Source organism: Callorhinus ursinus, unplaced genomic scaffold, assembly GCF_003265705.2.
Source record: "Callorhinus ursinus isolate GAN/ISIS: 27379988/994484 unplaced genomic scaffold, GSC_fseal_2.0 scaffold84, whole genome shotgun sequence".
NCBI classification, from domain to species: Eukaryota; Metazoa; Chordata; class Mammalia; order Carnivora; family Otariidae; genus Callorhinus; species Callorhinus ursinus.
This window is the reverse complement of record NW_027397146.1, coordinates 3,301,285-3,327,377: the sequence shown is the minus strand read 5'-3', so window position 1 is coordinate 3,327,377 and position 26,093 is coordinate 3,301,285. Positions and strand designations below refer to the sequence as shown.

The window sequence follows — 26,093 nt, the reverse complement described above, 5'->3', positions numbered from 1 at the left end:
AGTCTCCTCACCTGTAATACGGGCTAATAATGATTGACCTCCCCGGACTGCTGTGCTTAGTAAATGTGCTTATACATGAACCGTGCTCAGAACAATGGCAGGCCCATGGGAGGGCTCAATAAACGTGATTTAGCGTCATAATAGGAATGCATCCTAGTGTAATCAAGGAGGCTGAACCCATCACCATGCACTCAGGGGCGGCATACCGACTGGGCTCTGTCCTCTGCACTCCTGTTACTGCTATCACAGTGATCAGCATCAAAGCCTATATTCCCGAGAAAGGAGTAAAGGATCTGTGGAGGTGGGGCTGGAGGAAGAGGCTGGGAACTTTATCGGGGTGAGTGGGGAGGCAGAGGTGGCTGGAGAGAGAGCAGGCAAGAAGCAGATAGCAGCCCAGGGACCCTGGAAACCCCCCTTCTTGAGCGCCCAGGACCGCCCTCCATTCCGAGCTCTGAGCCCACTCTGGGTCTACTAGAACCAAACGGGGGCGGAGGGGGGGGTCGCACTGGCAACCCTGGGGGGCAGGACGGAGCTCCCTTGGCTCTTCCGCTTCTGCAGCCCTCCGCCTTCACTCAGGAGCCTATCCTCCTCAGCGAGTCTCCTTCTAAAGACCCCTAGAAACATCGCATCCAGACCCTCACTGAGGGCAGGACTCCGAGCCTCACCTTGCAGGGCAACTGGAAGCCGGCGCTTTGGTCAGTGGGGTGGGAACTCCAGGCCCGGATGTCCGGGCCCCTCCCACGTGGGCCTCCTGCATGGCTTTGAGGGTCTTGAGAGGCTGAGTCGAAGGCCCGGGAATGCTTCATTGGGCAACAGGCATGCTCATAAAAATACCGTGGCCACCAGGGCCGCAATCTGCCATCTAGGCCCTAGGCCTTCCTTGCCCCGCGGCCGGCTCGGTTCACTCCGGAATTGCTGCGCCCTCTGCCTCCCATCGGAGGTCACGGCCGGGGGGCCTAGGGGGGGCGCTGGGGAGGAGCTCCCTCCCAGGCTTCCAGTGCTAGCCGGAGAGAGTGGGGCCTCTGGGAAAGGTCGAGATGGGGCCAATCCTCACGACAAAGAAATAAAACGCTGGCCCGAGAAAGCCGGCAGGGAGTTGGAGGAAGATCTAAGAATTGAGAGTGGCGGCTCCAGGGGCTCCCTCTCCGTGACCTCCTCGCCCCTGGGCTCTGGGCTGCCCGCATCCCTGGAGCGTCTTTGGTGGGCTGAAATCGAGGTCCGCGCCCTACTGGACCCGGTGCCTAGGATGGGAGGGATTCGGGGGAGACCCCGGGGACTTGGGAGTCTTGTCCCCTGGGTGGGGGAGCGTCCAAACACCCCCACGACCAGGGCGCGGCCGGGACCGCGTTGCGTGTGGGTGCCCTTCGCTCGCCAGCGCCCTGGTCGCCCTGGTCGCCCTGGCTGTTGCCCCGCCCGACTCCTCTCTCCACCGCCCAGCCCCGCGCCCCGGGGGCACCCTAGCCCCGCGATTCCTGCACCCCGAGCCGACACTGCGGCGGGGGTGCCGCGGTGCGGGGGCGCTCAGAGGCCGGGGACTTCGGGGCTGCCGGCGCAGGTCTGGCGAAATCTGGCGGCGGGGGTCGCACTGAGCTCCCGCAGGGGGCCACAGGCGACTCCCGGCCGGCGCGGGGCTTCCGCAGCCCGGCTCAGCAGCGGGGGTCCGCTGAGAAGAGGGGCGAGGGCGCGGCGGGGCGGGGCGGGCGGCGGGGGAGGTGATCTCACTCCCTCCTCCCCCGCCTCCCCTGCGCTCCCCTCCCCCTCCCCTGCGCGCACGCCCGCCCCGCCCCGCCGCTGCCGCCGCAGCATCGGCATCGCAGACGCGCTCCGGCAGCGGGTCCGAGGCCGGCGTGCGCGGAGGCTGGGCGGGCAGCCCGAGCGGCAGCCAGCCGCAGCTCAGGTAAGCCGGGCAGGCCTGCCCTCGCGCCCCGGCTGCGGCTGCGACGCCCCCGGCCCCCTGGCTCAGCCCTGCCCGGGGTCGGGGGGACGAGAGCTAGGAGCGCCGCACAGCCCTGCCCGCAGTTGCGGGGGTGGGGGCCGTCGCTGGAGCCCCACCCAGGCCAGGCACCGGGCTCCGGGCCGCACGGACAGGAGCCGGGCGGGGGGGAAGGAGACCGGGGACCGGAGCCCGACAGGTGAGGGGTACCTGGGCGACGCCCAAAATGCCGATCGGGAGAAGGACACTACGCGGGGAGTGAGGCAGGGCCTGTGCGGGCAGGTGGGGGCTGAAGTTGGCACATCCCTACGGGTGTGCGCGTGTGTGAGAAAGGGAGCGCGATGGGGGCCGAGTGACCCCCCCCTCCATCGGCCGCGTTGGGGTGTGGCCCTGGGCGTGGCTGCCCCTCTTCCCCAGTCGAGGGCTCCCTTTGGCTGAAAATCCCGCCGCCTGCGTTGTAGGGGTTGGCCTAGGCTGCCCCTGCCATGGGGGGAGGGGTGGGGACAGGGCTGGGCGCTGCCTGGCCCTCTGCCCCAAGGCCGCGTTGGGGGGGGGGGCGAAGGGGGGCTTTGTTCTCCTCCCTCTTCTTTCCAAACCCCAGCCTGGACTTCCCGGGGCTCCCCTGCAAGCCTGCACCAGGACCGGGGTCTCCTCCTGCGGAGGCGCAGGGTGTGTCTGGAGCCTCAGTTTCTGCAGGCTCTCGTGGCCAAGAAAGGGTGCACTGTGTGAGGTCAGCCTGGGCGCCTACCGATGTGCGGCAGTGCACAGGGGTGTAGAATGTGGGTCTGTCGGGTAGAGGTGAGGGAGGGAGGGTCCCAGTGGCTCAGGGCCAGGGATTCTGGAAGGCGAGATGCTCAGGGCGCTGTCACTACCCGCCTCAACGTCTTTTGCCGGTTGCCGGTCTCTGTCTCTGTTCAGCTAAGGGAGGGGCCTGCAATTCCTCTTCCCCCCTCCCTAGGGCAGACTTTTGGGATCTCTTGGTTGGCAGGGGTTGCAAAGGAGCACCTAGTACAACCCGGTGCCCCCTACAGGGATCTGGAGTCCCGCTCATCACTGCCTGCCTTAGGGAGGCAAGCCCGGGGGCCATCTGCCAGCCCCAAGGAGTTGGAGGCCTGACACCCACCCAAGGAGGTGCCCTGCTTCCAGTTAACTCCACCCAAAGGGTAGGGGCTTCTGGGCAGCCCAGTGTCATCTCTGCTGACTCACGTGGCCCTGACAGTGAATAAGCCAGTCAGCCTTTCTGCCTATGAACTGCTTGCTGCCGAACCTCACCTTTCTTGTCCCTTGTTGGGAGGGCTGGGGCAGGGTCCGGGCTGGGGCCTCTTACTCCTGACCAGCTCCTTGCCGCAGGTGGTGGGACTGCATCTGGCCCAGCCTCTCGCACCCAGGCAGCACCCACACGTGCACCCACGGGCTCCCCAGCCTTCAGGGGTTCTTGGCCATCTGTGGCCGCAAGGCAAGTTGGTGTCAGGGCTGAGACCGGGAATGTCCTGTGGCTCCTAGTCTGTATTCTGGGCTCTCTCTTTCCCTTCATACTTATTTGTGTCCGTGCGTGTGCGATCCTAGAGGAAATGCAGCTTTATCGTGGTACACTTGAAATATCCAGAAAAGAACAAAAGAAATTAAGGATTGCCAGTGATCCGATCACCGCTCAGCACACCTCAGCCTCAGTCTCCCTGGTTTGCTACCACCTGCTCCCCAGAGGCTCCTCCCCCAGTGCCCAGCCCTCAGCCCCCCTGCAGAGCACTAAGTGGGTGCACAGCGCCCCGAGGCGGCAGGGGCCCCTTTCTGCACAGTGATGAGCTCCTCCCTGCCCCGGAGCCCAGCGGCCCATGGTGTGGGCAGTCATTTGCTGGGCAGCTGCTCACTGCCAAGTGCCCACCTGGGCCAGGCTCTGTGCTACCGATGGAAAAGCCAGTAACAAACCTGACCGACACCGTCTTTGTCCTCCAAGGGAATGAATTGGTTTTCTTTTTTCCTTTGCGACTCTCTGAAGGGAAAAGGGAAGCAAGGAGTGATGAAGGGCCTCGTCTGAGGTCTACTCCAGCGGCTGTTTGATTAGCCTCTTTTGACTGCCGGGGCGGGTGCCTTCCATGGCACGCACTTGGGCAAACTGGCTGGGGAGGATGGAGGAGGCGGCCCCATGTGCCATACCTGCCATTTCCCAGCCCAGTGACTTGGGCCCCCCAGTCCCTTCCCTGCTTTGAGTCTCAGCCCTCTTGGCTAGCACATGAGAGCACAGACTCGTTCATCTCCAGGGTCCCTCTCGAGACGGTCTCTGGTGCTGCTGTAAATGGCTGCAGCCGGAAGGAACGTCTCAGGGCCCTCCTGCAGGCAGTGAGGGCTGCGTGGCCTTGCAGAGCCGCCTGGCCAGGCCCTGCCAGTCATGACCCGCAGTGCCAGGCCAGCCCCCAGGAGAGCCAGGGCAAAGGTGGTGGGAGCTTTTCCAGGACCCCCTTCTTGGGCAAAAGATCAAACCGTTCCGGGATGAAGGGGGTGGGTTTGTAGGGTTGTCCTGGGCTTGGGGAAGGCATGCGCTAGGGGAGAATGGAGTAGAGATGGAGATCCTGTGCAGAGGCTGACCAAGAGGCTCCTCTCTGCAGGTGTGAGGTGGGGAGCTAACACGCAGAGTGCAGTCCCAGGGGCCCCGCCCCAGCCTGTGATTCAGACAATGGGGGATGCAGGGGGTCTGATCTTTCCCTTTAGGGTCCCAAGCAGGCGCTGTTTTGGCCCTGCCTGCTCCTCGCACAAAATGGATGGACGGCTGTGTTTGGGTCCCTGGGTGGGGCCCCGCTGGGATGGGCCCTCAGCAGGCCCTGCCCTCCAGTCTTTCACCCTGCTGCTTGCTCTGACCTGGCCCATCCTGACCGCCTCCCTTCTTCTGCTTCCCCTGCCCACCCCCTTGCTCTCTCCTTGCCAGCCGCCCAGCTCTCCATGCCCCCCCCCCAAAAGGCATCACCTTTCTCCTCCGCACTCAGCTGAATTTTGCTGTGGGGAGTGCACTGCTTCCCTCCTCCCTTCCCCTGCCTCTGCCTGCCCCACCCTTCCCCCTTGGTGCCCTGGGCTCAGTCTCTTTGCTTCCCCTTTTGTCTACTCCCCCCCCCCCCCCCCCCCTCCTCCCCTGCCCCATTCCCAATCGCCCTGAGCTTGGCTCCAGCTCTGAGCCTCAGCCCCGGGGTGACTGCTCTGCTGCTCCAACACTCCTCCAGTGGGCTCCACGCCTTGGGGTTGGGCCCAGACTGCCTGTAGGGGCCTCATCTGACCTGGACGGTGGACAGGAGGCGCCTGCTGGCCACCAGCCAGAGGACTGGGGGACAGGCCTTTAGCAAGGCCAGTCTGCTTTCTCCCTAGATATCAACAGGATCTTTGTGGCTTCCTAAAGGCAATGGTCAGAGAGGGGGCCGGGGTCCCTCTGCAGGGGAAGGGTCTGGACTGCTGGCCTTTTTGGAAGCTTTTCTTTGTCCAGTGCCCCCCACCCAGGGCCTCAGGAGCTTGCCTGGGCCCTCCGTGTTCTCCTTAGCTCATGAAGCCGCAGGGGGAGCATCCGGCCACTGTCCTGCTCGTGCCAGCCTCTGGCCCTAAACCCATCAGGGATGGCTTTGTCAGCCGTGGATTGGGTGGGGCAGGAGGTGACAGAGTCCTGGGCTTTGTGCATTCAGCCGAGGGGGCCTTCTGAGCCTGTCCATCGTGATGCAGGCTGATTGAGGAGCTTGAAGGCAGGAGATGGGTTTCCAGGAGCCCCTCCCTCAGCTCTCCGGCCTAGAGCACTCAGAGAGGGCAGCCAGGCTGGACGTTTGCCTGGGGACGGTGTTGGACACGGGTGTGTGTGCAGCTTCCAGGATTCCTCTTTGCGTGTGTGGGGATCCTACATCTGGTTGCATGTGTGCGTCTGTCTGTGTTCGTGGGAGAGCGTGGGCACACAGATCCCTCTGTGCCCGAATGGGTCCCCTCAGATGCCGGGAAGGGGCGGGGCTGATGGCGGTGGCAGCACGACACGCATGATATGGGACTTCCCGTTGTGTGTGTGGGGGGGTGCCCTCCGACCCCTCCCCTGGCCTCCTGCGTTCATGCCTTAGGAATGCTGAGGCCCTGGGGACAACAGAGACCCCATTGTCCACCCCAGGCTTCCTGTGCCCCCTCTGCTCTTTAGCCCTTTGGGAGTGGGGAGCCCTGAGGGGGCTGGAGGGGCCTGGCAGTCTCTGAGCCATTTTCAGGCACCTCCTGCCCGTCCCCCACCCCGTTCCATGGGCCAGGTGTCCCAGGACTGGCAGATCTGAGCAGACAGCTGGGGCTTCTTGCCTCTCCTCTTTGCCTGGCACCCTCCCTGCACTGCCTGCCGGCTCTTCCCTCCGCTTCTAGAGGCAGGCCCTGCCAGCCCATAGCACTGCGATGTACATTGTGCCCTCTAGCCTGGCCGCCGAAGCCCCTTCTAGTGCCAGGTTCATTTCTTAGGTGTGCATATGGGGGTGTATTCTGGTCTTGTTCTTAGCTCACTTTCCAGAGCTGAAGGGAAGGCTTAGAGGGGGTAAAGAGGGGCAGCTTTTAGGCCGTGGGCATCAGTTTCCCCAACTGTGCATGGGAAACTTGGCTACAGCACTGGCATTCTAGAGGTCTGGGAGGCTGGAGTCCTGGCCCCTGCTCCACTGGGCCTCAGTTTCCCCTTCTGCACGGCTGTCCCCAAGCCTAATAGGGAAAGGAATTTGCCTTCTCTTGGATGGCGTCCTTGGATGGGGCCTCATGTAAAGCCCAAGGCCTAAGGATGGGATGGTTTCTGCTCTGTGCTGAGGCGTGATATGGGTCACATCCTACTTCCACGTGGCCTGCTCCCAAGATTTCCCTCCCTGCCCCCCACATTTGCCTGCCATCTGCCTAGCAAATAAGCCCTTCCCAAGGGGGCAGGACGGCTTGGAGGCCATCCTTGTCCAGGGCCCTGGCCCCCTGGGAAAGCAAGCAGATACACATGTTGGGATGCCGGGCGCCTGAGAGGTGAGCTGACTCCCCCCCCCCCGCCCCGTAGTGTTTGGTGGCTTTGGGAACCTGCGCCCTATCTAGAAGCTCACCCCCGGTGAGTGTCCGTTCATGCTGGCTCTGTGACCTTGGATACTGCTCTGGCTCTCTGAGCCTCAGTTTCCTCATCTGTAAAATTGGGATCATGATAGCACTTCCTTCCCCGGGGAGATGTTAAGGATTAATTGCGTGACGTAAGTAAAAGTGCTTAGAAGGGTCCCTGGCGTGTGGTAAGTGGTATCCATGAATTTATTTACTAAAATGGGGCACCTGGCTGAGACACACACGTGAGGGGGTGGAGAAAAACTGTCCTGGCCACAGATGGTGAGCTCTTCCCCTCCCCTCCCCAGTGGAGACTGTCTCTCCTCCCTGCTCTCCCACGAAGGGTTAACCTCTGTCCCACCCTTTCCTCATCCTTTAAGGAGAATGGTCCATTACAGGTGAGCTGTTGCCTTGGAGACTGCAGCCTTGAGGGGGCTGAGGGCTCACTCTGGGGAGCGCCTTAGGGAGGGGCGATGTGGGGGGGGGACCACAAAGGACAAGGTGGCAATCCTTTAAGGCTTCCAGGCCCCCAGGTACCTGTGGGGCTCCCACCCAGCAGCCTCCTTTATGTATTATCTAAATAACCCATTAGGCTGCGGCAGGCTTTCCTCCGGGCTGCCAGTGGAGGGAGTTGGGCTCCATCTCCATGGAAACCCGCCAGCCACAGTCTGGGGGGGGGGAGGGTGAGGAGGAGCCTTAAAGGAACACAGTGCACGGGGTGCAGGTGACACCCACGGCCTCCTGTACATGCTGTGACAGGCTCAAAGACCCCCACCAGCCCTGCTGGGGAGACAGCCCAGGCATGGGTGCCCGCACGTAGCCATTCCCCAGGTCTATGAGCATGCACACCAGGCACCCACACTCGGACCATCTCACACACCTGGGGCCTGAGCCCCCAGCCCTGCTCCTGCTCGGGCCTGTGAGGCCCTAGGACACTGCCATTCTCAACAGACCTTGAGCTGGAGGGCCCTCTCGCTACTTGTTCCTTGAGCAAGTGCATTTCTATCAGATGGGAGAGGCAGAGAGGACTCTACACAGGACCTGGGAATTCACGCTGGGCACCCTTGAAGGTTCGTGTGTGTGTGTGTGTGTGTGTGTGTGTGTGTGTGTGTATGCAGGGAGGAAAGCAGCGACCCCAGGTCTCAACCTCGTTCCATGACCTTCCAAGTTGTCCTCCCCTCAGAGGACAGGAGGCCAGAGGAGAGGACTCCCCAGGGGACCCAGGGACTAAGGGGCACAATCTAGCTGGGGTGCGGCAAAGGGCGGAGCCCGTCTGGAGTCCTGCAGGCTCCAGTGGACGAGTCTACCTCCGTGCCTGCCACACCCTTTCTTCCTGTCTGTGCAGTGTGGGGGGCGAGGGATGGGTTCCCAGCTGGACCCACTCAGGAGCAGCCTGCTTTTGCTGTGCATTCCCCCCAGCACAAAGTGCAGGCATGCACACGGACACCCACTGGTGTGCCTGTGGACGTGTGGGCACCTTCCCCTAGCCAGGCGGCCTCTCACTCTGCACTAGCAGAAATCTTGGAAGGACTCCACTGGGATCCTCTGAGTGCTTCTCCCTCCCAGCTGTGGGGGTCCCCACCTCCTCTGGGAGGGCCAGCCAGCAGTGGCTCATTCATCATGTCTTACAACTGTCTCCTAGCCCCAGTGCCACAAGTGGCCGGGGACCTGCGGGACCTGCTGCTTGGTCTGTTATCGTGGGCTTTGTATCTGTGGTCCTGGCTCAACAGCTTCTCAGCCGTTTGTCTCTCTGCCCTGCCTGTCAGTCCAGCCTGACCTCCAAGCCCAGGAAGCCCGCCTCCTCAGGCCCATCTCCCTCCTTCCCAGTCCCTTGCCTGGCACACCCCCCCGCCCCAAGGGACAGGGACGCCCAAGGAGGCACCACTAGGCCTGTGCCCGTGTGCACACACACACCACTCACTCTTCTTGCTCTTTGGGCCGTTTCCCATCTCTCGCTCTTTGTACACCTTTTCCCCCTCCCTTTCCCCAGTGCCAGTCTCTGTTGCTGGATTTCTCTCTTGGTTACTGTAGTGGTGGCCCAGCATCCTTTGTCTCCCATTCCCTGTCCTCCCTCCCCCAGCCCCATTTCTCAGCCTCTCCTGCTCCCTCCTGCCTCTTTCTCACCCTGTCTGTCACCCTTCAGTCTTCCCCAGCCCATCCCCACCCCTCACAGACATGGCCTTGGCTCCATCTGTACACCAGCTTGTGGAACACTCTCTTTGCCTCCCTGCCCCTGGAGGTGCTGATGGGGGTTGGGGGGCCTGCTGAGCTGACAACCTGAGCTGCTTGCTCTGTAATTGCCTGAGGAATGAGGAGAGATCAGAGACCCAGCAGCAGTGGGAGTGGAGGAGGCAGAGCCCCCTCCCAGCTGTCAGGGGGCCTCAACCTTCTGGCTCCTGCCTGTCTGAGTGCCCGGGAAAGTGGCAGGCTGGGTGGCAAATACCAGGAGACTGTGGGGCATTGGGATGGGGCAGAGAATGGGGACCAGGGGCTTGGAAGTATTGTACTGACCCTGCATATACACCTGGGGTATATGTGCTGAGCCCCATTCTGGGAGCCTAGATTTTGAGGACAAAGAGGAGCTGCCATGACAGTGATCATCATTCCAGCAAAGGGAGCACTCAGGCCTCCTTCATGCAGAAAGGCCCTTATTTGAGCTTGCCCTCGCTGGTTTCTCTCCCCTCCCCCTCTGAAGTCTAGACTGTTCAGAGCTCCCAAGGTGGTTGTTTGATCGCCTGTCCTCTGATCTGAGTCTCCTGCTGTTTCCTACAGGCCTTGAAGTGGAGGCCAAGCATGCCTGGGGGCCACCCTGCTTGTACTGGCTTGGTGAGGGAAGGTGGGGGCAGAGCTGTTGCTCTTCCCCTCTGGGCCCCAGCTTAGTTCTTACAAGTTGGGAATTGGCCATGCGTTCACCACTTTCAGCCCTCCAAGTCATTCTCTTGACCTTCAGCCCATCCATGTTGACCTATCCTGGTGCTTCTCCACCTCCCCCATCCAGCTCTGGATGTGGGAGTCTGAGACCTCCAAGCTGACTGCTCTTCACCACCATCCATTTGCCCTACCTAGTCCCCAGGCAGTCTGTTGCATTCACCACTCTTCGCGGGTCACCTTACCCAAAACCAATTTATGGCTCCTGATTGCTTCTTGACAGAGTCTAGATGCCTTAGCATGGCATCCTAGGCCTCCCTACCCACCCCTTCAGCGTTGTGGATGAGGCTTGGTCCCCCTTCGTTGAGGTGTTGGCTGGGCACAATGAAGATGTCCAGTATGGTCTTGGGGAGGGCATCCAGACCCCAGCTCCAGCCTCAAGCTCTCTGTCAACCAGCAACCTATTTTTACCCCTCCTGCACTTTCTCCCCTTGCCTCTTTCTCGCACCCGTTCCTGTTTGGAGTCAAAGTCAGCTGTCTTCCTGGGAGTGTGTTTCCTCTTCTATCATTGGCAGAGAACCTCCCCTTGCCTGGAGTCTCCCCCTTGCCTCCAGTCTTCAGGGATTCTTGCATGCAGGTGGAACATGGGTATGGCTGCTGTCACCTGGGCTTGGGTGGACACATCTAGGAGTTGAGCCAGGAAGACTCAGAAAAAGACCTGGGCCTGCCAGACACTTGAGAGGTGACCGTCCCAGAGCTCCCGCTGATCCCTGCCCTGACCCTGGCTTGCAGCATCTGGAAGGGAGAGGCCACAGTCACTTCTATTGCCCCCTCCCCCCCCCGGGGCCTGAGGGACAGAGGAGAGGTGCTTTCCTACTTCCTTTTCTCCTGCCACTTCTTGAGGCCAGGCTTCCTTCGCCCTTCTTCCATTTCCTCAAACTATTCTATGAAATGCCACCTTCCTGGGCCCCTTTCTTCCCTTCCCTGTCCCCACTTCCCAAGATCCTGCTGCCCCCCACCAGCTTTTTAGACCTGAACAGCACCCAGAGATTAGTTGGCTCTGAAATCCACAACAATGAGACCGACAAGAGTTCTCTCTCTACATACATGCGTGCCCCTGCTTGTGTGCACACAGAGCTAGCAGATGTGAGGATTGATCCCCCACAGACACGCACGAGAAGACACACGTTCTCCTGTGTGCACACACAGCTATCTAGACCCATGCATTGATTCTCCCAGACACCTACCCACTCGTGACTGCACTCCCCTCCCAGAGAAGACATATACAAATGTGTTCCTGCATGCACACACACAGCCACATAAATACTAATGTGCATATTTGGCTACGTGCCCATCCACATCCACACTCATGCACAGAGTGGCCTGTGGCATGCTCAGGGGAGTTGACTGGGGCAACAAGTTGATGCTGGAGAGGCAGCTGGTGCGGAAGGCACAGACAGAGGAGAAAAGGAATGAAAGGCAACCTGGAGGCCTAGCCGGTGCTAAGACTCTTCTAGGTTTCTCCCTCTAAGGTGCGGGGGAGGGAGGGATGGGGGAGCCGGCCAGCTGGGGGCGGGGCGGGGGGCGGGGCCAGGAGCCCGGGCTCGCCCAGATGTTAGTCACTAAAGTCGTCCGTTCTCTCCTCTCTCCTCCCCCACCTTTCCTTTCCCTCCTTCCCTCTCCCAGTGCCCCCACCCCCGGCTCCCGCCCCAAGCCGCCCACCAGCCCCCTTCCCTCCGGCCGGAGCCTGAGCCGAGCCCGGCCGGCTGTGCCGTGCCGAGCTGCCGGCGCCGCCGGGAAGATGGCCGTGTCGCTGCGGTACTTGTGGCCTCTCCTTCTGTGCAGCCCCTGCCTGCTCATCCAGATCCCCGACGAATGTGAGTAGCCGGAGGGAGCCTTGACGCCTCCCTTCGCCGCCGCGCTGGGCTCCTCTTTATCTTCTGCCTCCTCACCTTCTGCCGGCTCTGGACCCTCACTCCTACTTTCCTGGGCACAGAGTGGGCGGGAGGTACCCAGGACCTCTGGAGAGAACAGGTTGGAAGACGCGGGGTGTGTCAGCACCATGGATAGGGAACAGGCGCGGGCGGGGCGATCGGTTTCAGGACCACGGACAGCGGGCTTGGCTCTGGCGGCGGGGGGGGGGGGGCCTCTGTGCGCTCTCCCTTGGCCCGCCCTCCCCCACCCGCCGCCAGGATTGTGGCGGGCAGGAGAAGGGGGCCGGCCCCAGTTATGGGCTAGCTTGTGCACTGGATTCAAGTTTTGCCTTCCTTCTGACGAGTAATTCCATCTCGGGCCTTTGGTAGCCCTGTCTGTGAAGTGAGACAGGACAAGACACCTTACAAAGGCCCAGCAGCTTTCTGGATCCTTACGATTGGGTGGGGCTGAGGGGTGGGACTGCTGGAACCTCCGTTTGTGGAGGGTCATGGGTAGGTGTGTGGGTGTTGGGGAGTATGGCTGGAGGTTTGTGACAAAACATGAGAATTTGCACATGCTTGTGAGTTGCACAGACTGTGTATTTTGCGTGTAAGTATGTGGTTGTGACTGACAAAGTGTGGTTATTCTTGAGTGTGATTTTGATTTCCTGTATGTGTAAGTTTGTGAGTCACTATAACTGTTACTTATTGGTCAGGTTTGGAAGGTCTGCAGGTATTTGACTGTTAGCATTTGAGTATAGTGGGTCGTGTATGCATGTGAGTTGGGGCCGCATGTGAGTACCCATTTGCGTGTGGGGTGTGTGTTACCATAATGATGTTTATGTTGAGCCTGCTCCTTCTTTGGTAGTTCCAATCCTTTCTCCCTTCACCTTGCCACCTTTGTCTCTGAGCCTGGACCTGGAGGAGGCCAGTATCACTGAAAGATGAGCTGGGGCCTGGCAGTGGGGAAGACTGTCTATGCCAGGAATGGGACAGGGGTGGAGGGAGGTGCGCTTGGAAGGTACCTGGCCTTGGGGTAAAAGCAACTGAGGGTCTGGAGAAGGTGGAGAGGGGCCGACAGGACAAAGGGTGGGGGTGACCCCTTAGATATGCACATGGAGGCCCATACAGTCACACCTGTGCAGACCCCGGCTCCAGATGCACATAGATGCACACGTGGGTAGACACAGACAAGCCACCTGTATCCAATCAGGCCCAGATATACAGAAGGGGCAGAGACCCCGAGAGGACACATAAGAGGTGTGTGCACGCACGCACACACACACACACACACCACCACCACACACAAGCAAGGGGTTTAGACACAAAGGAGCAGTCATCCACACAGATGGAGGCGGGTGTACAATACTGAATGCAAGCACGCACACCCATAGCCTTCAGATGTTCTCTGGCAAGACACACCCATATACAAACACACTGCCGGGCAAACATATTTCAGGCAGTTCACCCAGGAACATGCACATGTCTGCCTGGATTCACACTTTTGGACACTGACATACATGTACTTGTCCTCCTTCCCCTCCGTCTCCTCTTGGTTGCTTTTCACGCCTTACCCTGGGCACCAGCCTGGCCTGCCCTGCTACCACACTGGCTGGCCCATCTGGCCGGGTGTGTCCGTGTGTGGAGGGGCAGGGAGAATTTGGAGAAAGGGAGGAGTGAGGAGAGAGAAGTGGGCTGCCCTGGGCACTGGCCAGCACTTGTTATTGACCCCAATACAATATGCTGGGTGGCCTGGTGCCTCCCCGTTGGAACGTCTCCTCCAGCTAGAACCGTCTCCCTTCCTGCCGTTCCAGGCCCCTTTGTCTCTATTCCCGCTTCCTCCATCCAGTCGATTTTCCCCATCCTGTTCCGCATCCCAGCCACCGTCTCTTGCTCTTGGGCTGCCTGCACTGGCCCCTCCCCAGCTCAGGGCTCCCTCTGCAGTGTCCCCAGGAAGCCTCCTCCTCTCTCTTGGGGGCCCTTAACGGAGGTCTTCTGCGGAGACAAAGCTTTCAGAGCGCACTACTACCCTCCCTGTCCTGCCTCCCCGCCTCCTGTCCCCGCCTCACAGCCACCCAGGCCAGTGCCGGGCTGGGTCCCGCGCAGGGAGGCAGTAGCTCTGGCCTCCGCCCCAGGGAACTTGGTGGCAGGCGGGGAGGAAGGAAGGGGAGAAAGAGAGGGTTGGCGTTAGCCCTGCAGGCGATGGAAACTCGGATGCAGCCAGGCCTTTGGGAGGGTTTCACGGGGGGGAGGGGCGGCTGGGCTCTGAAGGCTGGGCCCGGGTAATTGAAAACACTGAGCTGTGCTAATTGGATTAGGAGGGAAGTGGGCTGGGGCAGGGGAGGGTGCCCTGGATGCTGAGCTGCCTGCCTCCCCACCTTCGGAGGCACCCTGGGTGGAACGGGGGTCAGTTATGCAGGCCCTGCGGGGGGTGGGGGGCTGGGGGGGGTTGCAAGCGTCTGTCCAAAGGGCACTCCTTGTAAAAGGCACAGATTTCTCCCTTTCTCCCTGTCTGTCGAGAACCCCACAGCCTGGCCCCCTGTGGGCGTGACCCCACTCCTGAGACCAGTGACCGGGGCACTGTCCTGCCCTCTGGGTCTTGACCTGCCACAACTCCAGCCTGCCATGTAACCCCCATGTCACACCACCCGTGGCCCCGGTTCCCTCCTTCCCCTTCCCCAGGGGGTCTGCTGGGGCTTATTTCTGTCCCTGCCACTGGGCTCCCTGCTGGGGCTTAGTGTCAGCATTTCTCTCCGCTCTCTCCCTTGCTGCCTGGATTTCTTAGATGAAGGATACCGTGGTAAGTTGGGGGAGGGTGTTTCCCAGAAGGCCAGGGAAAGAGGGGTGCCCGCAAGTCCCCCTCCAGCATATGCTCCACCTACTCAGCTCTCCCCGGGAGCCCGGTGCCCTGTGTGCGCTGCCCGCTTCTCTGGCTCTCTCACCTGTGGGCCGTCTTTGTTCCGTCTCTGCCCTGGCTCTGCCCCGGCCCGCGTTTCCTCGCGCACTTCCTGGTGTCCGTCTCCGGCTTCATCTTACATGTCCGGCTTTGTACTTTCTGTTGCTGTTCTCTCTGTTCTCTCTTTCCACCTTTGTACCGTGTCCCCTTCTCTCCCTCTTTTCGTGACCCACAAGCCTATGGCTCTCTAGCTCCTTCTTCCTTCCGCCCACCCCCGTAGCCTTGGGGCTCTAAGGGTTTCAAACCCTGCTTCCCTCACAATGGGACAGGGGTGGAGGCTGAGCCGGACACCGTCCTCACCACACCACGTCTCCGTCTGTCCTGTCCCCAGTGATGGAACCACCTGTCATCACGGAACAGTCTCCACGGCGCCTGGTCGTCTTCCCCACAGATGACATCAGCCTCAAGTGTGAGGCCAGTGGCAAACCTGAAGTGCAGTGAGTGACCTTCACCTTCTAAGCCCTCTTGCTGGCTGCTGACCTCAGCTTCTAGTCCTTGTGCCTCCCAGGGCCACCCAACTTCTGTGCCCAGATGCCCCAGATCTTTCTCATCACCCTTGGTCCTTGCCCTGCCCAGTCCATCCCCGGGGCCCCGGGCTGCTCACAGCCTGGCCTCTGGCCTGTTCCAGCCCCTGTCCTGGGTTCCAGGGTCTCAGGCCTCTGAGCCCTTTTCTGCCCACAGGTTCCGCTGGACTCGGGATGGCGTCCACTTCAAACCCAAGGAGGAACTGGGTGTGACCGTGCACCAGGCACCGCATTCGGGCTCCCTCACCATCACGGGCAACAACAGCAACTTTGCCCAGAGGTTCCAGGGCACCTACCGCTGCTTTGCCAGCAATAAGCTGGGCACGGCCATGTCCCATGAGATCCAGCTCATGGCCGAGGGTGCGAGGCGCTGCAGGGGCCTGGGAGGGCCTGGGGCTCATGAGAGGGTCCCCGAACAGGTCTCAGGGAGCTGGTGTGGGAGTCCGGGCTGGGAGCCGTGCACCCCCAGCTGGCGGCTTAGTGTGTGGAAGAGACTGGGGGCCCTGCCAGCCGCAGCCACCTTCCTCCTTCCGTGCTTTGTCTCTTTCTCCACTGTCTTTCTGGTCACCCCTGGCTCCCCTTCCCTCGCTTCTTCCCCTGGGCTTTGTCCCGTCCTGGCGTCCGGGGCCTGCCGCATGGCTCCTGCATGCGGGCTCAGGCTTGCTGAGCGGCCCTGTCCCTCCCTCTGGTCTGCTCTGTCTCTGTCTGAGTCACTGCCTGGGCTTGGCCTTCTGTCCCCTCTTCTCCTCTGCGTCTCTGCAGTCCCATCTTGTTCTCCATGGCTCTTGGGTCATCTCCTGCCACCCCCCCATCACTCCGCTTTCCCTCCTCCCTGCTGCGTCCGTGTCCACCTCCATCTCCCTCCTCGACGCCGCCCCTCTCCAGCGCTGTCTTTATCCGTGCTGCCCTCTCCCTGGGGTTTTCCCTCTGCATCCCATCCTCCCTGAGCTTTCTGCCTCCGGAGCATGCTCCTCTCTCCTCTCCACCCCTCTGGTTACCTTGGGAACTGTTGCCATGGTTTCTGTGTCAGGATGATGGAAGGGTCTGTGACTCCCACATCTTTCCACAGCTCCCCTCCCCCATTCCTACACCACAGCCTTTCCCCCCCCCCCCCCCCCCCCCCCCCCTCCGCCCAGGTTAACCCTTCACAGCCAACGGGTCTCCTGCCCAGTCTCTCCTCAGCCTTGAGCCCAGAAAGGAAGGACCCGGAGTCCCTGCCTCCTGATAACGTCAACTCCCTCTCCACCTGGCCCTCCCATGCCCTCGGCCCGGAGAGTTGGGACCCCTAGAGCCAGCCTCTCTGTCACTTCTAGGTGCCCCCAAGTGGCCGAAAGAGACAGTGAGACCTGTAGAGGCAGAGGAAGGGGAGTCAGTGGTCCTGCCTTGCCACCCCCCGCCCAGCGCCGAGCCACTCCGGATCTACTGGATGAATAGCAGTGGGTGCCCGTGGGGGGGAGGGGGGGGCTGCCGACTGGGCTGAAGATGGCACTGGGTACATCTTCCCAGATGGGGGCCTGACCTTTGCCTCCGTGCCCCCCACCCACCCCCGCAGAGATCTTGCACATCAAGCAGGATGAGCGGGTGACAATGGGCCAGAACGGCAATCTCTACTTTGCCAACGTCCTCACCTCGGACAACCACTCCGACTACATCTGCCACGCCCACTTCCCTGGCACGCGGACCATCATCCAAAAGGAGCCCATTGACCTCCGGGTCAAGGCCAGTGAGTCCCAAAGACCCGGATACCCACCCCACCCCCTCACCCTCAGGCACAGCCCATCCCAGAGATCGGATGACTTCAGTCTTCCTCCGGGACAGCTTGGCCTCCACTTCCACCTGGCCCAGACCCCTTCCCTGGTAACTTCGTGGGTGGAGCGAGGAGCGGGCCATGCCACCCACTTCCTTTCTCCTCCCAGCCAACAGCATGATTGACAGGAAGCCACGCCTGCTCTTCCCCAGCAACTCCAGCAGCCATCTGGTAGCCTTGCAGGGGCAGCCATTGGTCCTGGAGTGCATCGCTGAGGGCTTGTGAGTCTGGGTGCCCTGGGTGGTGGTGTGGGCAGATCAGTGGGGCCTGTCGTGGGCCCGTGCTGAGCAGCCTTGTGCTCTCTCCCATGTGCTCTCCCCTCCTCCCCCCGGGCAGCCCCACACCCACCATCAAGTGGCTGCGCCCAAGTGGGCCCATGCCAGCTGACCGAGTCACCTACCAGAACCACAACAAGACCCTGCAGCTGCTGGACGTGGTGGAGGAGGACGACGGCGAGTACCGCTGCCTGGCCGAGAACTCCCTGGGCAGCGACCGGCACACCTACTACGTCACTGTGGAGGGTAGGACGCCTCCAGTGGGCGGCCCAGGCTCCCAGGAATCACCTCCGGGGACTGCAGTCTGCAATGCCCGTGGTGGTGGCAGGGGGCGGGGTCTGTGGCCAGTGCCGGCCCTGGGCTCAGGGCGCCCTCCTCCCCCTTGCAGCTGCCCCCTACTGGCTACACAAACCCCAGAGCCATTTGTATGGGCCAGGGGAGACTGCCCGCCTGGACTGCCAAGTGCAGGGGAGGCCCCAACCAGAGGTCACTTGGAGAATCAACGGCATTCCTGTGGACGGTGAGTGGGGCCTCAGGCAGGGTGACCTGGGGGAGAGTGGGGGAGCCCTGGGGAGGGAGGGCAGGGTGAGTGGGGGCCTCAGCGTGCCTCACTGCTCTGCCCTGGGCACCCCCTGCCCCCTGCCCCTGCCCGGGGCCCACCTGCTGCTCATGCAGAACTGGCCGCGGACCAGAAGTACCGGATCCAGCGTGGGGCCCTGATCCTGAGCAACGTGCAGCCCAGCGACACGATGGTGACGCAGTGTGAGGCCCGCAACCGGCATGGGCTCCTGCTGGCCAATGCCTACATCTATGTCGTTCGTGAGTAACCCGTCTGTCTGTCCCCGCAGCCCACCAGGCGAGGCCCCTGGACTGACTCAGCCAACAGTTGCTTCGCCTACCATGGCTGCCTCTCTCCTCCCTGTGGTCCTTCACCCCATCTCTCGCCCACCTTCATCAATAGCGTGCGGTGAGGGTGGGGGGTGGCGGTGTGAAGGAAGGGCGGGGGCTTGCCACCATTTACAGGTTACAGAGGGGCTTCAGAGAGTGCTCTGGCCCACCATGTGTCACTGAGTGGAGCCTCACCCTGGCCAGGATGTGCCCGAGGCCAGCCTGGTGGCTCCTCTCCCGGAGCCTCGGGGAAGACAGGGATGGGCCAGGAAGGCGTTCAGGAAGAGGTGGGCTGTCAGTGGAGCCTCAAGTGATGGGTCACACTTGGGTGCTTGGGATGGGAGGGATATCTGAGGCACATTGGAAGGCGGAGGCTCAGCCTGGGTGCAGGGAAACAAGATGGGCAGGGCTCTTGGGGACCTGAGAATGCCCCTGAGCCCTCCTGGGAGAGGCTGTCCTGCTGAGCCCCGTGCCTGCCCTGACGGCTCCTGGACCCTCGCCCTGCCCTGAGCCCTGCCCTGAGCCCTGCCCTGTCCTCTGTAACTACTTCTCCCCCAGAGCTTCCGGCCAAGATCCTGACCCCCGACAACGAGACCTACATGGCGGTCGAGGGCAGCACTGCCTATCTTCTGTGCAAGGCCTTTGGAGCCCCCGTGCCCAGCGTCCAGTGGTGAGTGACCCCTCCCCAAAGGGGGCACCTCTAAGCCATCTTCTGGGCCAGGGAGCCGGGGAGGGCAGGGCGCCCGGCCGGGTGGGGTATGAGCCGGGCCTGCCCTGCTCACTGTAGGCTAGACAAGGAAGGGAAGACCGTGCTGCAGGATGAACGCTTCTTCCCCTACACCAATGGGACCCTGGGCATCCGGGACCTCCAGGCCAATGACACTGGCCACTACTTCTGCCAGGCTGCCAATGACCAGAACAATGTGACCATTGTGGCTAACCTGCAAGTCAAAGGTCAGGTGATAACCCGCCCCCCCCCAACTTCACTGATGTGATCAGCAATACCTCCAGGAGGGAGGGTTAGGGTCTCTGGAGGACACCGGAGTGACCCTCCCTTTCCTTCATTGTCCTCAGATGCCACTCGGATCACACAGGGGCCGCAGAGTGCAATCGAGAAGAAAGGCTCAAAAGTGACTTTCACGTGCCAGGCCTCCTTTGATCCGTCCTTGCAGCACAGCATCACCTGGCGAGGGGAGGGCCGAAACCTCCAGGAGTTTGGAGACAGTGACAAGTACAGGACTGGTGGAAGGGGGCAGACTGGGGAGAGCCGGGTGTCCAGACCTCCTGGCCTCACCCATGGGGGAGCACTTCTGCTTTGAGCAGGGAGGTTCTGGAAGAGGGACGGAAGGGAGCAGAACAAAAGGACAAGCTTGCCCCCCCCCTCCGTGCCAGGTACTTCATAGAGGACGGGCGCCTGGTCATCCACGGTCTGGACTACAGCGACCAGGGCAACTACAGCTGTGTGGCTGGCACCGAGCTGGACATGGTGGAGAGCAGGGCAGAGCTCCTGGTGGTGGGTGAGTCCTGGGATGGTACTGGGCTCCTGGCCTAGAGGTGGGGGGGTGGGCACAGAAGCCCGCGGTCACATTGCAGGCCTCTCCCGAGCTGGGGAGTGCGAATCCACACTCTGTGACCCTCAGGGAGCCCCGGGCCGGTGCCTCAGCTGGAGCTGTCTGATCGTCACCTGCTGAAGCAGAGCCAGGTGCGCCTGTCTTGGAGACCCGCCGAGGACCATAACGCCCCCATCGAGAGTAAGAGGCCCGAGCGCGATGCCTCCCCACCTCCGTCCTGCCACCTCTGGTAGCCTTCCCTCCTGGTGGGACCGCCCTCCTCCCCGGACCGTGGCTCCATGGCTGCCCCCCTCCCTGGGGCTTGCACCTGTGTTTGGGGCTCACGGTTCCTCATGGGACTCTGAAGTTGCCTGTTGCCTTGGGCACTGCCTCTCCCCCTCAGGGAGAGCCAGACTTGTCCCCCCACTTACCCCTCCCCCATAGACCACATGCCCAATTGCCCATTCACCTCTTGGCAGAGTATGACATCGAATTTGAGGACAAAGAGATGGCGCCTCAGGAATGGTATAGTCTGGGCAAGGTGCCCGGGAACCAGACCTCCACCACCCTCAAGCTGTCGCCCTATGTGCACTATACCTTTAGAGTTACTGCCATCAACAAGTACGGCCCTGGAGAGCCCAGCCCCGCCTCCGAGACTGTGGTCACACCTGAGGCAGGTGAGCCACCTGGAGTCAAGGGGAAGAATGACCTGCCCGAGCCCCTCTGCTTCTAGGTTTCCAGTGGGAGTTGGGAGGCAGGGTTTCATCAGAGATGCTGGCTCCTGGCCTCCAGGGCCAAAAAGGGCTCTTCCGTCCTTGGGCCTTGACCTTCACAGCCTCGGCAGGAGCCCACAGCTTTGATGTGTTAACACATTACTTTCCAGCCCCAGAGAAGAACCCTGTGGATGTGAAGGGGGAAGGGAACGAGACCAGCAACATGGTCATCACTTGGAAGGTGAGGGGCCCCGGGCTGAGCGTGCCCCAGGACATCAGGCCAGGATCCAGCTGTCGGCTGCTCCCCCTGACTGTGCGAAGGACCAGAGGAGGATAGGACATGAGGCTGGGCTCGGGAGGGGGTGCTCTTGGCCGACCAGCTCCTCTTCTGCTCACCCCCCTCTAGCCCCTTAGGTGGATGGACTGGAATGCCCCCCAGGTTCAGTACCGTGTCCAGTGGCGCCCTCAGGGGACGCGGGGTGCCTGGCAGGAGCAGATCGTGAGCGACCCCTTCCTGGTTGTGTCCAACACCTCCACCTTTGTGCCTTATGAGATCAAAGTCCAGGCCGTCAACAGCCAGGGCAAGGGCCCTGAGCCCCAGATTACCATTGGCTACTCGGGGGAAGACTGTGAGTATCGGGCTGGCCTCGCCCACAGGGGGTGGAGCCCACACGCCCTTGCGAGGCCCCCACCCCTCCCTCCATACTGGGGCTCTCAGTAGAGCATTTCCTAGGAGTAAGAACATTTTCTTCCGTAACCAAAGTGCCCTCGTGAAAGTACAGAAGTTTATCATTGATACACTCTATTTTTCTAGTTGGCAGCCGATATTCCAATTCTGTCAGTCTTTTCCCCCAGTCCAGGATCCAGTCCAGGATCCCCCATGAAGTCTTGTTGTCCTGCGCCTCTCCTTTCCTTGCATCTGGAACATTACCAGATATTAATTTTGATCACCTGGTCCAGATCCTTTGTCCCTTGCAAATAATAAACAGTCTGTAAGGAGAGACCCTGACACAATGCACACGCCTTGCTCATCAAACTGCCTGCCCCCCATATAGCATCCAAATCCATCTTCCTTCTGCGGGTGGGTTCCGGCCTGGCCTCCAGGCGCCACGGGCCCTCATCCATGTCACTGGCTGTTTCCAGACCCCCAGGCAAGCCCTGAGTTGGAAGGCATCAAGATCCTTAACTCAAGTGCTGTGCTGGTCAGGTGGTGGCCTGTGGACCCAGCCCAGGTCAAGGGCCACCTCCGAGGATACAATGTAAGGAAGGGTTCAAGGCGTGGGGGTGGGGGGGGTCCCCAGGGTGAGGTGTGAGGCCACCAGGAGTAGCAGCATCTGGGGTGGGCCTCGGCCACCTGCGAACTGCTCTCCCAGGAGTCCTTGGGGTAGGAGGAAAGGGCCCCCACTGAGGGCAGTGGGATCTCCTGCCCCTGCCCCCCTGCAGGTGACATACTGGTGGGAGGGCAGTCAGAGGAAGCACAGCAAAAGGCATGTCCACAAAGCCCACGTGGTGGTGCCCGCCAACACCACCAGTGCCGTCCTGGGAGGCCTGCGGCCCTACAGCTCCTACCGTCTGGAGGTGCAGGCCTTTAACGGCCGAGGACTGGGGCCCGCCAGCGAGATGACCTTCAGGACCCCAGAGGGAGGTGAGCCTTGTACCACCGCGCCCCCCCCCCCAGTCCCCCGCCCCTCCGCCCACCCGGGCGGGCCCGGGCCGGAACCTGCCGCTCTCTCTGTGCCCCACAGTGCCTGGCCACCCGGAGGCATTACACCTGGAGTGCCAGTCGGACACCAGCCTGCTGTTGCACTGGCAGCCCCCGCTCAGCCACAACGGCGTGCTCACTGGCTACGTGCTCTCCTACCAGCCTCGTGCGTGTGTCGTGGGCCCCGCGTCCCAGCCCGGCTTGGCCGACGAGTGGAGGGGAGCTGGGGGGGCGGGGGCGGAGGCAGAGCCCGAAGCCACAGCCAACTCCCTGCCTCTCCTCGCAGTGGATGACGGGGACAAGGAGCAGCTGTCCTTTGACCTTCCGGACCCTGAGCTGCGGACGCACAACCTGACCAACCTCAGCCCTCACCTGCGGTACCGCTTCCAGCTGCAGGCCACCACGAAGGAGGGCCCCGGAGAGGCCATTGTGCGGGAGGGAGGCACCATGGCCTTATCCGGTGAGCTGGAGGGGCTGAGGAGGCCCCGGCAGACAGCCACGCCCACGAGGGCCAGCCTTGGGCCGCCTCGAGGACCCACAACCTGCTCTTGCTCCCCAGGGACCCCGGAGTTTGGCAACATCTCGGCCATGGCCGGCGAGAATTACAGTGTGGTCTCCTGGGTCCCCAAGGAGGGCCAGTGCAATTTTGGGTTCCAGATCTGGTTCAAAGCCCTGGGGGGTGAGCACAAAAGGGCCCCCCCCCCCCGGGGGCGGTGGCATGGGACCGGGCCGCTGCATGGCACTCCTGCTGACTCCTGCTGCCCTCGCCCCTGCAGACGAGAAGATGAGCCCTCATCTGCCACCGCAGTATGTCAGCTACAACCAGAGCTCCTACACACAGTGGGACCTGCAGCCCGACACCGACTATGAGATCCACCTGCTCAAGGAGAGGGTGCTCCTTAAGATGGCCGTGAAGACCAATGGCACCGGTGAGGCTTCCGTCCGTCCCAGCTCCAGGCCCCATGCCATGGCTCCACTGTCCTCCTCCTGGAATCTGGGTGCTGCTTGGCCCGTGATGGAGAAGTTCAGGCCCCTGAAATGGCCCCTTTCAGTATCCTTCTGTTTTAACTGTTTCCAGGCAGTCATCTTTGCAGAAGGTCCTCCTCCTCCCCGCCCCCTGCCCCCCAGAGGGTTCCCCCGCCGAGTGTCAGTTTCAAGTATGCTTCGGTCCCAGGTCATCACCACCCCCACCCCCAGCCCCTGTGGTGTCTGTCCCCAGGGACAGAGGGCTGGGAGTAGGTGTCTCGCTGGGGCCCAGGCTCACCGTCTTCCTGACCTCCCCGCAGGCCGTGCGAGGCTCCCTCCCGCCGGCTTTGCCACTGAGGGCTGGTTCATCGGCTTCATCAGCGCCGTCATTCTCTTGCTCCTCATCTTGCTCATCCTCTGCTTTATCAAGCGCAGCAAAGGCGGCAAATACTCAGGTAACCCCTGGCCTGGGGCTCCGGCGAGGGTGGTAGAGCTTCTACAAGTCGTCCTCGGTCCCCGAGCCTCTGGCAGGATGGCATGGGCGTGTGGGGGCAGGCAAGGGGGCCCACAGGGAGCTTCTGTGCAGACCAGCAGCAAAGGGCCCTCAGGCCCATGCGGCGTGAGCGGTATACCTCGAAGGCTTCTTGGCTTCTGAGTGCTGTCGAGAGAGCACAGAGGGGAAGCCTCACCCGTGTCTCCAACCCGGGGGTGGGACCCAGCGTCCAGAGTCAGGCAGGGGTGGGAGAGAAAGCCGGGCCTTGTCTGTGTCTCCAGTGAAGGATAAGGAGGACACCCAGGTAGACTCCGAGGCCCGGCCGATGAAGGACGAGACCTTCGGCGAGTACAGGTGAGCCAGGGGTAAGAGCAGGTGTCGGCCGGCCGCCCAGCACCACCCTCGCTTTCATATCTGACCCTGTGTCTCTCTCTCCTCTGTGCTGCTGGGTGATGTCAGGTCCCTGGAGAGGTAAGACGGAGTGGGGGGGTAGGTGGGAAGATACTGTCAGAGCCTGATGGCAGGGGCCTTCCTGCGGACAGTGTGCCTGGGAGTGCCATTGGTCCACGCTTGCCAGGGCTCTGCACTCCCCCAGCCTTCTGGCCCAGCAGATCCCTGTTTCAGGGAGAAGCCAACGTGCCCCAACTGGTCCCCACACTGACATCCAGTTTCTGGGCTTACCTGTCACCTTCCCAGCTCCCCTCCCCACCCCCATGTCTGGCTCGCCTACAGGCTGAGCGCCCACTTCCTTCCTCACGGCCCCCCGGGATCCTGGGCATGCCCAAGCCCTGCCCCGCTGGTGGTGTGCACACCACCTGCCGTCCCGGGCGCGCGTCAAGGAGGAGAACTTCTTCCCCGGTGCGTTCAGAGCAAATGCAAGGCAGGTGGAACCTGGGCCCCGCCCTCCTGCCAGGCGTCCTCCCTCGGGCCAGCACCCACCTGCTCCTGCTGGGCTCCGCCGGGCAGCCTCCCACTCCCTTCCGCCCTCTGCCCCTACAGTGACAATGAGGAGAAGGCCTTCGGCAGTAGCCAGCCTTCCCTCAACGGAGACATCAAGCCCCTGGGCAGCGACGACAGCCTGGCTGACTACGGGGGCAGCGTGGACGTCCAGTTCAATGAGGACGGCTCCTTCATTGGCCAGTACAGCGGCAAGAAGGAGAAGGAGGCGGCAGGAGGCAATGACAGCTCAGGGGCCGCCTCCCCCATCAACCCTGCCGGGGCCCTAGAGTAGCGTGTTCCAGCCAGGCAAGGCCAGGCAGGGCCAAGTCCAGGGCCGGGCCTCAGGGGAGTCAGAGGCTGAGACCCCCATGCCCAGCGCCTGTGCTGCCCTTGGGACCGAGGCTCCGTCCACCCCCTCTCAGGCCTCAGCCCCAGCCTCTGGCCCCTGGGCCTGTGGGAGGCTTGAAGTTGGGGGCAGAGGAGAGGAACTCACTGCTAATCCCCTTCTGGCTACCCGGTCCCCACTTTTTTGCCAAAACCCAGCTGCACCCCTTCTTGGGCACGCACTGCTCTGTTTCAGCTCGGGGGCCAATCCCCCACACATCAGGAGCCTTCAGATGCTGCCTCGTCAGCCTTTGGGCAGAGAGGAAGTAGGGGTGGCCGCTCTTCGGACAGCCGGGCTGGGACTGGGGACAGAACTCGATGTCCCCACCACCTGCTCCAAGCAGGATGGGAGGTGGGCAAGAGTCCCCACCAGCCACTATCACACTCGTGGGCACCTGCCGCCCGCTGCCTGCCCCACCCCGGGGCCGGCTTCCAGGAGCTCTATACACACGCTGCCTTCGCTGCCCACCAGACAACATCCAAGTGGCCTCTGTCACTGCCAGGGTGTGGGGCAGGCACACTTCCCCGCTGCCCCTGCCACCTCCTGCAGCCCAGGACCCTCTAGCCACCCCGTCCGGTCCGAGTAGTGCCCCTCCTCAGCCTCCCCTGCCCCTCAACCTTGGGAATGTAAATACACCGTGACTTTGAAAGTTTGTGCCCTTGCCTTTCCCCATATGCCACTAGTGTGTAGGCAGACGTCTGAGTCTCTAGGTGGTTTCTAGGTTTTATAGCAATTAGCTTTGATGATCCCATCCTAGGAAAAATAAAAACAGACACACACACACACACACAAAAAAAAAGGAAAAAGGAAAAAGGAAAGATTGGTTCTCCCAGCTCTGCTGTGCTCCTGCCTGGCAGCCAAGGTCTCCCTGTATGCCTTTGCTTGGTCTGTTGATGAGCCCTTTACAAAAAACAAAAGAAATATATATATATGTACATAAATATCAGAATTATGACAGGCAAATAAAAACCTGCGAATGAAGAGGAACTGTCGTCATTTTACCAAGCACGATTTCCCCCGGCTGCATCCCACACTGGTAGGTGCCAGCGCCTTGCCCTCCACTCCCGTGGGCCTTGCTGGCCTCCAAGACACCTGTGTGCTCCCACCAGAGGGGCAGGTGCGAGAGCCCCTC

General features: G+C 61.7%; 1 protein-coding gene across 2 annotated transcripts; it reads left to right on the top strand.

Annotated features, from left to right (window-relative positions):
• The first annotated feature begins 1,792 nt into the window (after positions 1 to 1,792).
• Positions 1,793 to 25,942, top strand: L1CAM (L1 cell adhesion molecule). Of its 2 annotated transcripts, XM_073887909.1 has the most exons (28): positions 1,793 to 1,897; positions 11,537 to 11,727; positions 14,549 to 14,563; positions 15,051 to 15,156; positions 15,401 to 15,603; positions 16,557 to 16,679; positions 16,796 to 16,966; positions 17,160 to 17,271; positions 17,387 to 17,571; positions 17,714 to 17,845; positions 18,001 to 18,144; positions 18,772 to 18,883; positions 19,001 to 19,167; positions 19,288 to 19,444; positions 19,606 to 19,730; positions 19,854 to 19,964; positions 20,243 to 20,440; positions 20,647 to 20,717; positions 20,883 to 21,105; positions 21,620 to 21,735; positions 21,920 to 22,121; positions 22,222 to 22,344; positions 22,465 to 22,638; positions 22,738 to 22,857; positions 22,955 to 23,107; positions 23,465 to 23,599; positions 23,919 to 23,991; positions 24,637 to 25,942. In XM_073887909.1, the coding sequence occupies exons 2-28, from the start codon at positions 11,652 to 11,654 to the stop codon at positions 24,866 to 24,868; spliced, it is 3,759 nt and encodes a 1,252-aa protein (XP_073744010.1). In that variant the 5' UTR covers positions 1,793 to 1,897; positions 11,537 to 11,651; the 3' UTR covers positions 24,869 to 25,942. The 2 variants fall into 2 exon arrangements, with proteins under 2 accessions (XP_073744010.1, XP_025718666.1); XM_025862881.2 differs by lacking the exon at positions 14,549 to 14,563.
• Positions 25,943 to 26,093: the final 151 nt, after the last annotated feature.